At 38.6% G+C, this 14,026-nt stretch overlaps 1 protein-coding gene across 1 annotated transcript; it reads right to left on the bottom strand.

The window, feature by feature from the left end:
* Positions 1 to 5,361: 5,361 nt before the first annotated feature.
* Positions 5,362 to 12,871, bottom strand: LOC105027740 (coagulation factor XI). The gene is made up of 9 exons (XM_034294601.1): positions 12,672 to 12,871; positions 11,741 to 11,909; positions 10,995 to 11,104; positions 10,354 to 10,516; positions 9,594 to 9,712; positions 8,730 to 8,889; positions 6,561 to 6,667; positions 5,904 to 6,063; positions 5,362 to 5,531 (listed from the first exon to the last, which is right to left on the bottom strand). The coding sequence occupies exons 1-9, from the start codon at positions 12,718 to 12,720 to the stop codon at positions 5,432 to 5,434; spliced, it is 1,137 nt and encodes a 378-aa protein (XP_034150492.1). The 5' UTR covers positions 12,721 to 12,871; the 3' UTR covers positions 5,362 to 5,431.
* Between the last annotated feature and the right edge of the window lie 1,155 nt (positions 12,872 to 14,026).

The following is a 14,026-nucleotide window of genomic DNA, read 5'->3' as shown; positions in this document are numbered from 1 at the left end:
GAACTGGCGACTGGGTCATGGGCGGCCAAGGCTCAATGATGCACGTGGGGAGTGAAGGCTGGCCCATGTGGTCCGATCCAACAGACAAGTTACTATAGCTCAAATTGATGAAAAAGTGAATGCTGGTACTGCTAGAAAGGTGGCAGAACACACAGTGCATCACAGTTTGTTGCGTATGGGGCTGCGTAGCTGCAGACCAGTCAGGGTGCCCATGCTGACTCCTGCCCCCTGCCGAAAGCGCCAACAATGGGCATGTGAGCATCAGAACTGGACCACGGAGAAATGGAAGAATGTGTCCTGGTCTGACGAATCATGTTTCCTTTTACATCATGTGTATGGCTGGGTGTGTGGGTGTCGCTTACCTGGAGAACACATGGCACCAAGATGCACTATGGGAAGAAGACAAGCTGGCGGAGGCAGTGTGATGCATTGGGCGATGTTCTGCTGGGAAACCTTGGGTCCAGCCATTCATGTGGATGTTACTTTGACACATACCACCTACCTAAGCATTGTTGCAGACCATGTGCACTCTTTCATGGCAACGGTATTCACTGATGGCATTGGCCTCTTTCAGCAGGATAATACACCCTGCCACAAAGCAAAAATGATTCAGGAATGGTTTGAGGAACACAATGAGTTCAAGGTGTTGACTTGGCCTCCAAATTCCCCAGATGTGCTGGACAAACAGGTCAGATCCATGGAGGCCCCACCTCTCAACTTACAGGACTTAAAGGATTTGCTGCTAACATCTTGGTGCCAGATACCACAGCACACCTTCAGAGGTCTAGTGGAGTCCATGCCTTGACGGGTCAGGGCTGTTTGGCGACAAAAGGGGAACTTACACAATATTAGGCAGGTGGTCATGTGTATGGCTGATCGATGTACATTTCACTTTCAAAACTACAGCAGTTGGTCTCCTCAGTTCCAAAAACGCTTACAGAGTGTTGTTGAAAGAAGAGGAGATGTAACAAAGTGGTAAACATGCCCCTGCCCCAACTTTCTTGAAATGTTGCTGGCATCAAATACAAATTTTTTTTTTCCAAAAACAGTAACATTTCTTTGGTTCAGCATTTTATATGTTGTCTTTGTACTATTTTCAATTAAATATAGAGATTAAATAATTTGCACATCCTTGCATTCTGTTTTTATTAGCATTTTACATAGCGTCCCACCTTTTTTTAAACAGGGTTGCATATAAAATTTTAATGAAGAACTACAAAGACACGCGGGACAATTATTGAAACCCTGGCAGGCTACCCTGGGAGAATACATAGCATAGGGTTCCATTAATTCATGCAGAAACTCTTCAGATCCTTCAAAGTTCTTGTTCCCAGCTTTGGAACTCTCCTCTTCAGATCCTTCAGAGAACACTACTGTTCACGCACTATGACTGAGTACTTAAACACTGTTTAGTCTTACAGCTTTTATAGCTTCCTGTGTTTTTATCCCATTTTTATTGTTTTCTTATTCAATGTTTTATTATAATGATGTTGTTTTGATGTTTTCTTTTGAGTATTTCTTTCTATACTATTGTATTTTTTAATATATTAATATATATATACTTTTTTTTTGTTTGTTTGTTAAGAACATTGAATTGCAAGAAATAAACTTGCTTGCTTGTTGAAAAGCTGACTAAATAGTATTTCTAAAATATAGCCCTCTAATGTATCTTGTTACAAAATCTATTTGACCGTGGTTCATAACTGCAAAATACAAATTACAAAATACTAAAATGTTATATAAATAACTTTCCCAAATTACATTTTCATACCTAGTGGTTATAGAATTCTCAGATAATTTTGTTTCTGACATACATATTATATTAAATATACAACAAACCCTGATATTAACAGTGGTATTGATGAAGGTTACCTTCAGTGATTTGTCCCAACTGGTGTTGCTTCATTAACCGTCTGAATCACTCTGGTCTGTCTGTGTCTCTGTCTCAGACCAGGTGTTAATATAGTCTGTCTGTGTCTCTGTCTCAGACCAGGTGTTAATATAATCTGTCTGTGTCTCTGTCTCAGACCAGGTGTTAATATAGTCTGTCTGTGTCTCTGTCTCAGACCAGGTGTTAATATAGTCTGTCTGTGTCTCTGTCTCAGACCAGGTGTTAATATAGTCTGTCTGTGTCTCTGTCTCAGACCAGGTGTTAATATAGTCTGTCTGTGTCTCTGTCTCAGACCAGGTGTTAATATAATCTGTCTGTGTCTCTGTCTCAGACCAGGTGTTAATATAGTCTGTCTGTGTCTCTGTCTCAGACCAGGTGTTAATATAGTCTGTCTGTGTCTCTGTCTCAGACCAGGTGTTAATATAGTCTGTCTGTGTCTCTGTCTCAGACCAGGTGTTAATATAGTCTGTCTGTGTCTCTGTCTCAGACCAGGTGTTAATATAATCTGTCTGTGTCTCTGTCTCAGACCAGGTGTTAATATAGTCTGTCTGTGTCTCTGTCTCAGACCAGGTGTTAATATAATCTGTCTGTGTCTCTGTCTCAGACCAGGTGTTAATATAATCTGTCTGTGTCTCTGTCTCAGACCAGGTGTTAATATAATCTGTCTGTGTCTCTGTCTCAGACCAGGTGTTAATATAATCTGTCTAACCTTGCAAAGAAAGAGAGACTATAAGAATGATTTTCTTTTACAGAAAGAACAATGCGTCCCTCCAAAGACATGTCAGTTACCATAGTGTGGATGTCATGATGATGTGTGTGAAGTCAATGGTATTTAGTGTGTTTGTACAGACGGGCTGAATTACAAAACAAATCCACCCGACCCATATGATGCACACCTCAAACAAAGGTCTGGTTGAGCCACACCAAAGAAACAGACACATATCTTGGTCCTAGGCATAGTGGTAACATTGTCTGGAGATGTTGAAACACTTTTGTTCTCAAAACACGTCTCAAGACAGGTTCTCCATCTGAATGATACATCAAATATGTATTCCAAATCAGTTATTGATACATTTAAATATTTGTGGTAGTATTGATCTGACGTCTTCATGCTGCGGAGTCAACTGAATTTGACTTCCTGAATGAAACCAGAAATCATGTTATCTCTCTCAGCAAATTCTAGACACAGTTAAAAAGCAGCAAGACCTCAGTTTGGTTTAGATTCTCTTGCCAGTTGTAAAATGGTTCAAATGGAACTGATGGTATTTTAAATAATTTGCAGATATGAAGCAAACAGACAATCATATGTCAGAGATGTCAAATGTTATGTTTTTGCTCCCAAACTAGCTTTGGTTGGTGAATGCGCAAGATAGTGTGGAAGTGTTTTATGTTAAGATACCAACCGTAGTAGCAATGCTCCAAACCTTCACTCAAATAGTTAAAACCCCCTTGACCTAATCCTTACCTGAACAAGATATTCTGCCAGACCAGTGATGGTGGAGAACTGTCACTTAATCATCATGATTATACAGAAACCAGGAATTTGTAAGAAGCAGAATCATACACATACATTTCTCACATATGCACAAAAATGATGATGACCATGGTTAACATCTCAGATCCAACTTTTACACTGAACTGAAAAATAAATGTAACATGTAAGTCATAATACCATGATTTATGACCGAAAATAAAAGACAAATAAAAAAAGTTACAATTTTTGTTTTGAATATTTTTAAGACACCCTTTTTTATTTGTTTGTACCTACCACTGTTGAACAGTTTTTACCTCCACTGAGGAACAAACAGTTATCTTTTCCTATTTGCCATTGAGGTTCTAGATTGCAAAAACATACTGCTGTTTTATACTTCTCATGTATCCTAAAATGCTGAATAAAATGTTCGATTTAGGATAGTTTATGAAAAGCAATCGACTTCCTGTTTTTTGTGTTGGCAGGTGTTCTTGTGAAGCCCATGATCTCACTATTTCTAGCATTTCTGTGCAATTACTGTGCGTTTTACACTGTGCAGCTTGACAAATACTGTAGGTCCTGGTTTGCGAGGCCTTATATTTGTGGGCAGGTTTGATTTGATTTTAAAGCTAATGTTTGTCTTTCGGCCAGTTTAATACCGGTTTTACCATGTCTTGTTTGTAGAGTCATTGTGACTAAGTGTATTGTTGTAAGCTATCTTGAGTCAATGCTGACACTGCCTTAAGCTCTAAAATCAAATAGTTATAGCACAGTAGTTTTTGTGCATTTATAATCCCTTGAGTGACTGTTGTTTGATTATTCAAAATAATAAATTAATGCTGTTAATTAATATAGTAAATTTGGGGGATATTGACAAAAATATGCACTGATCAGAAGTTGACCGTCTCCCTCCCAATGTCCCATTCTGATATGAATAGCTGTATGTGAATTGGTCTCTGTGTGTCTCTTCTGAACCCACCAGTACATTCATGTCCTCCATTGCATCAGGCTTATGGAACATGGGATTTGATCAGTGAAAAAAGTTCCAGAAAAGACAAAATTATTTTCAACAATCAATGTTGAAACTAAAGCCTGATCAATGTAACAAATGTTGAATGTCTTCAGTCTGCCAGGCAGTGTTAACTGGAGTTCAGTAATAGGCTATGGGCCTCATGAGTGAAGATTTATGAATACAATACATATTTGGATGGATGTTTGACATGACAGAAAAGTATGCATCTAAAATGTGGGTGAAACATTTTCTTTAGTAGATACTGTATGACGAGCCAATATGTGAAATCTCACAATTGACTAAAAGGACAAATGTAAAAAATAAAAAAAAGGTTACGGTGTACTGAAATATAATAAATAAATATTTTTTAAATTATATTTCTGTACTCTGTTACAGACTATTAATTGATATTAGTATATTTCAGATCTACAGTGAGTGGCGAGGACAGAAAAAACTTTGACATAAGTATAATCTATGTCAGGGTGTTTTATTCCTGTTTGAAGCGGAACAAACAAAACCTTTAACAATGTACTGTAGCAAATGCATCACTTGCAAATAGTAATGCAGTTCTGCAGGATGTAAGTTAAGGAAATATGTTTTTTATTCTGAATGAGAAAGAACAGAGAGACTAGTAAGGAAGAGGAAGATGAAAGGGAGGAAGAGGAGTAGGGAAGAGGAAGATGAAAGGGAGGAAGAGGAGTAAGGAAGAGGAAGATGAAAGGGAGGAAGAGGAGTAGGGAAGAGGAAGATGAAAGGGAGGAAGAGGAGTAAGGAAGAGGAAGATGAAAGGGAGGTAGAGGAGTAAGGAAGAGGAAGATGAAAGGGAGGAAGAGGAGTAGGGAAGAGGAAGATGAAAGGGAGGAAGAGGAGTAAGGAAGAGGAGGATCATGAATACAGGGTCTATATAGGGAAGCTTGTATTGCTTTTTACAACCATCAGTCTATGGATTAAGTAATACACCAATCTTTAAACAATACATACATCTTCCTCTGTGTGTGTATGTGTGTGTGTGTGTGTGTGTGTGTGTGTGTGTATGCGCGCATGCGTGTAGCCTTAATTAACAGTTCTTCAGGGAGAATCCAGACACCAAATTTGGCGTTGTCACCATTTTTGGGGGAAGAGGAATGTTGATGCTCTGCTTCAGGAAACAGTTACTCCTGGAAAAACAAAGTAATCAGTAATATTGGATGTGATCAACTGTCTGCTTCTGCCTATGTACCTTCATGCTTTTTAAACGTGTGTGTGTGGCAGGGTATTTGTATGTATGTGAGTATGTGTGTGTGTGTGTGTGTGTGTGTGTGTTTGTGGCAGGGTATTTGTATGTATGTGAGTATGTGTGTGCGTGTGTGTGTGTGGCAGGGTATTTGTATGTGTGTGAGTATGTGTGTGTGTGTGTGTGTGTGTGTGTGGCAGGGTATTTGTATGTGTGTGAGTATGTGTGTGTGTGTGTGTGTGTGTGTGTCAGGGTATTTGTATGCGTGTGAGTATTTGTGTGTGTGTGTGTGCGTGCATAACTGCTACCACAATACCTGTAGAGTTCAAGGTGAAATGTGTCTGTGGCATAGGTGTAGTACTGGCAGTAGGGGTCCTCGGTACAACTCTGCTGGCAGGCCTTTGAGCTGGCCAGAAAGAAATGACGGCTGTCCTCTCCCACAAAATCCAGCCCTTGATACTCAGCTTTCACCCAGGCTGAGAAGAAACAATAACATTATCCCTTCCTGCTTTTCCAAAATGACCCTATTTAAATTGTTGTTGAAGGTTTCAGAATTTCAGTACTTCTGTTAGGTTCTGTTTTGTTCTGTTTGGTTTTTCCCTTTTTTTCTTGAACGTACCCAGTCTTTTGTCATTTTTACCTGTGTCTCGTTAGCTCCCTATTTAGTCTGCCCAATTCTTTTCAGCCCTTGATGAGTTATTGTGTGTGTTACCTGCTGTTATGTTTGTTCATGCCTGCCTGCCTGCCTATTGGCTGACCAGCTTGCAATGCCTGCTTTTTTCCTGTGTTCCTTGCATTTTTTCTGTTGTTTTATTTTATTAGTTATTAAACTCTTCATTTGTGAACTCTGCGCCTGGTGTCCTATTAACAAAATTGTTAAAACCTCAGTGTGTTACTAGTTGCAGGCATCTAAGATATTACAGTATAAAAATTGCATGATGTCACAGTATTGCTAGTGACAACAGGTTCTCACCATCTGAGGTCTGGCAGAAGCGCGCCGGCATCCCAGAATGCACCTCTTCTGCTGCCACAGTCCTCATCTCTTCTGAGTTTTTTTTGAGGAAGCAACGCATCTGTTCGCTGCAGGACACACAGTGGTAAGAATAAGTCTCAATACCGTGTATCACTAATGTCACGACTTGGCAATGGTAGTAATTAGTGGAGTATTACAGTCGATATATAGTGTTGTAGTTGGCAGTATTGTAGAAGTCATAGTATTATTAGTTGTGGAGTATTACAGTTGATATATAGTGTTGTAGTTGGCAGTATTGTAGAAGTCCTAGTATTATTCGTAGTGGAGTATTACAGTTGATATATAGTGTTGTAGTTGGCAGTATTGTAGAAGTCATAGTATTATTAGTTGTGGAGTATTACAGTTGATATATGGTGTTGTAGTTGGCAGTATTGTAGAAGTCATAGTATTATTCGTAGTGGAGTATTACAGTTGATATATTGTGTTGTAGTTGGCAGTATTGTAGAAGTCCTAGTATTATTAGTAGTGGAGTATTACAGTTGATATATAGTGTTGTAGTTGGCAGTATTGTAGAAGTCATAGTATTATTAGTTGTGGAGTATTACAGTTGATATATAGTGTTGTAGTTGGCAGTATTGTAGAAGTCATAGTATTATTAGTAGTGGAGTATTACGGTTGATATATAATGTTGTAGTTGGCAGTATTGTAGAAGTCATAGTATTATTAGTTGTGGAGTATTACAGTTGATATATAGTGTTGTAGTTGGCAGTATTGTAGAAGTCATAGTATTATTAGTTGTGGAGTATTACAGTCGATATATTGTGTTGTAGTTGGCAGTATTGTAGAAGTCATAGTATTATTCGTAGTGGAGTATTACAGTTGATATATAGTGTTGTAGTTGGCAGTATTGTAGAAGTCATAGTATTATTAGTTGTGGAGTATTACAGTCGATATATTGTGTTGTAGTTGGCAGTATTGTAGAAGTCATAGTATTATTAGTAGTGGAGTATTACAGTTGATATATAGTGTTGTAGTTGGCAGTATTGTAGAAGTCATAGTATTATTAGTAGTGGAGTATTACGGTTGATATATAATGTTGTAGTTGGCAGTATTGTAGAAGTCATAGTATTATTAGTAGTGGAGTATTACGGTTGATATATAATGTTGTAGTTGGCAGTATTGTAGAAGTCATAGTATTATTAGTTGTGGAGTATTACAGTCGATATATTGTGTTGTAGTTGGCAGTATTGTAGAAGTCATAGTATTATTAGTAGTGGAGTATTATGGTTGATATATAGTGTTGTAGTTGGCAGTATTGTAGAAGTCATAGTATTATTAGTTGTGGAGTATTACAGTCGATATATTGTGTTGTAGTTGGCAGTATTGTAGAAGTCATAGTATTATTAGTAGTGGAGTATTATGGTTGATATATAGTGTTGTAGTTGGCAGTATTGTAGAAGTCATAGTATTATTAGTTGTGGAGTATTACAGTCGATATATTGTGTTGTAGTTGGCAGTATTGTAGAAGTCATAGTATTATTAGTAGTGGAGTATTATGGTTGATATATAGTGTTGTAGTTGGCAGTATTGTAGAAGTCATAGTATTAATAGTTGTGGAGTATTACAGTTGATATATTGTGTTGTAGTTGGCAGTATTGTAGAAGTCATAGTATTATTAGTAGTGGAGTATTACGGTTGATATATAGTGTTGTAGTTGGCAGTTTTGTAGAAGTTATAGTATTATTCGTAGTGGAGTATTACAGTTGATATATAGTGTTGTAGTTGGCAGTATTGTAGAAGTCATAGTATTATTAGTTGTGGAGTATTACAGTTGATATATGGTGTTGTAGTTGGCAGTATTGTAGAAGTCATAATATTATTAGTAGTGGAGTATTACGGTTGATATATAGTGTTGTAGTTGGCAGTATTGTAGAAGTCATAGTATTATTAGTAGTGGAGTATTACTTTGGATTTGAAGTCTTGTACTTGGCGGTTGTGTAGAAGTCATAGTATTATTAGTAGTGGAGTATTACTTTGGATTTGAAGTCTTGTACTTGGCGGTTGTGTAGAAGTCATAGTATTATTAGTAGTGGAGTATTACTTTGGATTTGAAGTCTTGTACTTGGCGGTTGTGTAGAAGTCATAGTATTATTAGTAGTGGAGTATTACTTTGGATTTGAAGTCTTGTACTTGGCGGTAGTGTAGGAGAAGTAAGTGCAGGTAGGGTGGGTGGAGCACAGGAAGAGGCAATGCTCAGCTGATACTGCAGGTGACTGCTCTATGTCACCTCCCACAATATTGGTGCTGGGGAAGATCTTAGTCTGACACCCTGGAACAAGAGGAGGGTATCCACACACAGACACACAGACACACAGACACACACACACAGACACAGGGGGTGAACAAAATAACAGAAACACCACATAAAGGACTTACTGGAGCTGGAGAGGCCTGATTAGGTTGATTGCCAGTTAGCACTACACACTGTACATGTTTACACTGAGAACCCAGTTAGCACTACACACTGTACATGTTTACACTGAGAATCCAGTTAGCACTACACACTGTACATCTTCACACTGAGAACCCAGTTAGCACTACACACTGTACATGTTCACACTGAGAACCCAGTTAGCACTACACACTGTACATGTTCACACTGAGAACCCAGTTACCACTACACACTGTACATGTTTACACTGAGAATCCAGTTAGCACTACACACTGTACATCTTCACACTGAGAACCCAGTTAGCACTACACACTGTACATGTTCACACTGAGAACCCAGTTAGCACTACACACTGTACATGTTCACACTGAGAACCCAGTTAGCACTACACACTGTACATCTTCACACTGAGAACCCAGTTGGACAGAGGGTTGATCAATGATTGTTATGCAGGCGGGTGTTTGTGTGCATGTTTGTTTTTGTGTGTGTGTGTGTGTGTGTGGATACATTTGTTTGTGTTTGCATGGGTAACTTTGTCTGTGTGTTTGTGCATGTGTAGGTTTGTTTGTGTGTGTGTGTACCTGTGGTATCTCCCCCCCTGGCTGGCAGCAGTTTTTGGGAGAAGCCAGATATGACCCCCTCCTGTGCCTTAATCACTGGTGGCAATGGTACTTTCTTGTACTTCAGATGACATTTAAATCTACAGAAAGATAGATTATCTGAGGATCCATGTCTTTTTTTCAGTACCTAGAGCTACAGTACCTACTTGAAATCGTTATAAAATGGAAATTCATACTTGAGTCATGTTCAAATTTGATAATCTAAAAAATATATTTTGGCTTTAGCAATAATAAAACCGTTGATGAAGGCCAACAAGCTTCTGTATTTAAGAATGTTGGTGTTCTCTGACCCCCCATGTTGATCGATGAAAAAGGGAACGTTTCACCTAATATTTATACCCCAGAGAAGGAAGTCATGGATGACCACTTAAAAGTTCCTAATGACTATTCTTTCTGTTAAATAAAGTTACCCACAATAAATATTAGATTTAGTATAAGGTGATAAACAGCAATATAAATAAGTGAAGAGGGTGCATTGAATTATTGTAGAATTTAAACCTATTGAATCAATAAACTTCCAAATATTTACAATATAGTAAGCTTTAAATAGAAAAATACCCTAGCCATAGACAAAGCAACACATATTTACTAGCCCTAATCTGAAACCTCTAAATTAACCCTATCAATGATTCTGAACCTTACTCTAGCCATAGACAAATCAACAAATATTTGCATTTCAACTAGTGTGGCTTTAACACGATAATGACCAAGGTACACATACCTGATGGATTCATTGGGGAAGGTTTCAGTGAGAAAGGTAAAGAACTGACAACCGAGGTCATTGGTGCAGGCTCGCTGACATTCTACAGGGTCTGGCGTGAACAGGGAGCGATAGTCTTCCCCAAAGAAGTCCACATCTGTAAATACCTTGGACAGACAGAAACCTAATGGACAAACAGACCGACAGGGCAGTCAGAACAGAAACAGAAACACTGAGATAGGACAAAGAAACGGATTAACTGATTCAGGACACATAGAAACAGAGAGAAAGAGTCAGGACACAGAGACAGAGAGAAAGAGTCAGGACACATAGAGACAGAGAGAAAGAGTCAGGACACAGAGACAGAGAGAAAGAGTCAGGACACAGAGACAGAGAGAAAGAGTCAGGACACATAGAGACAGAGAGAAAGAGTCAGGACACAGAGACAGAGAGAAAGAGTCAGGACACAGAGACAGAGAGAAAGAGTCAGGACACATAGAGACAGAGAAGCAGTTAAGAGTCAAGACAGAGAGACAGGGGTCAGGACAGAGACAGTAGAAATCAAGACAGAGACAGTTTGTATTTGGGGTGGGTGAGGGGTGGTGGTGGTGTGTGTGTGTGTGTGTGTGTGTGTGTGTGTGTGTAGAAAAGTACTTTCTTACTAGGTTTGGTTACACAGCCTTTGAGAGAGAAGCCAGAAGTCACATGATTGAGTGGCTTCTTTATGTCTGGCTCCCCAGATGGTGTGTTTTTTAGGTAGCAGAAGTACTGCCTGATGAAGAGAACAATATGGTGAGGCACTTGTCCAGCACCCTGCCAGTACAGGCAGGGTTAGTACCATGCTTGCCTCGCCTTGTTGCAACCCCTAGACAGCTTTGGTTCTTGTGAAGAAGCTTTGGTTCTTGTGTTTTCTGGTAATGTAAAGACAGAGTCTTTATGTTTTTTGTTTTTGTAAATACACCATCTATGTTTTCTGGTTATGTGAATACAGCCTTTCTGTTTTTTGGTTATGTGAATAGTGTTTATCTTTTGTTGGAATGTGTATACAGTCTTTATTACATCATTATGTATTATTACTTTATTTATTATTATTTATTTTTCTTATAAAAGTGTATGAGTATGGCTGAGTAATGCTAGAGTAATGCTAGAGTAATGCTGGGTAATCCTAGGGTAATGCTGGGTAATGCTAGGTTAATCCTAGGGTAATGCTAGGGTAATGCTGGGTAATGCTAGGATAATCCTAGGGAAATGCTGGGTTATGCTAGGTTAATCCTAGGGTAATGCTGGGTTAATCCTAGGGTAATGCTGGTTAATGCTAGGTTAATCCTAGGTTAATGCTAGTGTATTGCCTGCTAATGATCATTGGTCTGCAGTGGTGAGTCAGTATACAGCGTTCTGCAGTACTGACCTCTTATCTGCAGTCCAGGTTGGCCGGACAAAGGTGAAGAACTGACACAGGGCGTGCTGTGTACAGGCTAACTGGCAGTGGTTCACATCAGGAGACAGGATCTGGAGAACATCTGACCCCGGGAAGTCAATGTTCTCCTCCACGCTCTGTTGAAGCTGTTCCACACATCCTGGAGAGACTCTCAGTTAGGAAATACATTCTAAAGGTCAGTGGTCATACTTGTTCACTGCCTGACATGTCTTTCTTGCATCACTGCAAACAGACATACATAGAGGTGAAATTCCATGGTTTTATTGACCACCTCTCATGTATATTTTCCAATCTGTTCCATTCAAACTCCAAAAGGACTGGGATACAGGGAGGGCTCTTAATGGTTGCCTACTGAGAGATGTTCTGACCTGCTTCAGTCTGCCTGTCATACACATTCATTTTGTCATACTGTATCGGTTTGTTACTGTCTATTTAACCCCACAGATACAGATCGTTGTTCAACCATTTACACTCATCAGTTCAGACCAAACATTTACTCTTAAACACAGTTTAATATCCAAGCACCCTAAACAGGGAGAGACTGTCTGCAAGAACAAAGACTTGGCGATGGGCATTCTGAATTTCAGTCATATGCTCCCACCACTTGTTTTCTGCATTGCAAATACAATACATTAGTAGCAAATACTTGTAACTCATCTACAATTATTGAGCAAAAAACTAAGTATGCAGAAAATGGAGCCAAAAGAAAAGCTCCTTTCACTGATGAGATTCGGTTGCCAACAGTCACCAATGGGGCTGTTCAAAAGACAGACCTGCCACTACAGGACATCAACCACACACACTGTAGACAGTGAGACACACACAATGAGATAAAAGACAATTCACATGGACAGATGGACAGAGAGACAGACAGACAGGCAGGTAAACACACTGATCTTACCTTGACTGAGTGAAAGCCCGAAGAGACAGAATATTATATAAAGCTTCATTTTACTGGTACCTATTATATATTAAAACAAATTAAAACTGGTACCTATTATAATGAATCTAACCACAACTGTTACATATATAAGATCATGAAACTAACCACAACTGTTACATATATAATAGTAAAACTGTTACTTTGACATATATTGAAAATGTACTACAACTGAACCCCTTCAGCTTGCTGACTCTTATATAATCAGTACTCACAGGCAATGACACAACACTTTGGACTTTAGATTGTTTGCATTAGCAGTTAGTCATTTATTAAATCTTGTTAGTTGTATCAGAGCTGATCAAGAGGGATGACTTGCAGAACAGAAAGTGTGTCATAACATCTGGCTTTTAATTCAGGGTTTCAGTTCAGGGTTTCTATGTCGTGGGTCTGGTTGTTGAATGGTCAGTCATGTGTACGTGGACTGTAGCAGTACTCTACAATAAACAAACATTAAACTGGTTTAACTAATTCCGTTACCAGCTTTGACAATTTAGTTGTATTTATTTCTTTGCCAGTTGCCCTTTGGACTTGGTTGTGCTTCACATCCTGCATCACAAAAATGATACAGGATCTTTAACTCAAACCGTTACTCTTTGCAAAAAACGATGGTCATCCTGCTTTTCATTACCCTCCATGATACAGTCTGTTCTCTCTGGAGGGCCTGTCACATGACCTTTCAATCATAGAACCTGTTGGTCTTCATCAACAACACCTGTATGTACATTTTGATGAAGAGCACCATTGTTAGATGTCTCTTTACAATATATTGTGGACACCCCCGCAGCAATATACATGTACTCGTAATGCAATATAATACAGTAATAATGCAGTATAAGCATAGTTATAGACACTTGTAAAGAGTCCTGAAAGCTTGTGATGTTGTATACCAGTACTCATAACGCATTAAATGTAAAATAATAATTACTTATAATGTACAGACACGTAGTGCTTCACAATTACTGGGAGATCTTACCTCAAGGATCATACAGCATTTATCTACTCTGTGATTCATCTAAATGAAGGGGGTAATGAGCAGCAAATCACTATGAGTGCATCATAATCTTTTTCATTATGTGTTATAGCATACTTATAATCCACTATAAAGTAATCTTTGATTGCTTCAAGTAAAGTGATGAAATGTCTAATCACACAAACATAAGACACCATAAGGCATTATTATAACATTATAAAGTGGTCATTGTCTGTATTCAGTAAAGTGAAACATTCAGCACATATCATAATGACACAACAAAAACTCTTTCATTCCCTGCTTTATTCCACAATTTGAGAATAATAAAAGGCATGGCTACAAA

The sequence above is a fragment of the Esox lucius genome, chromosome 10 (genome assembly GCF_011004845.1).
Source record: "Esox lucius isolate fEsoLuc1 chromosome 10, fEsoLuc1.pri, whole genome shotgun sequence".
Classification (NCBI taxonomy): Eukaryota; Metazoa; Chordata; class Actinopteri; order Esociformes; family Esocidae; genus Esox; species Esox lucius.
This window is presented reverse-complemented; position numbering and strand designations above follow the sequence as displayed.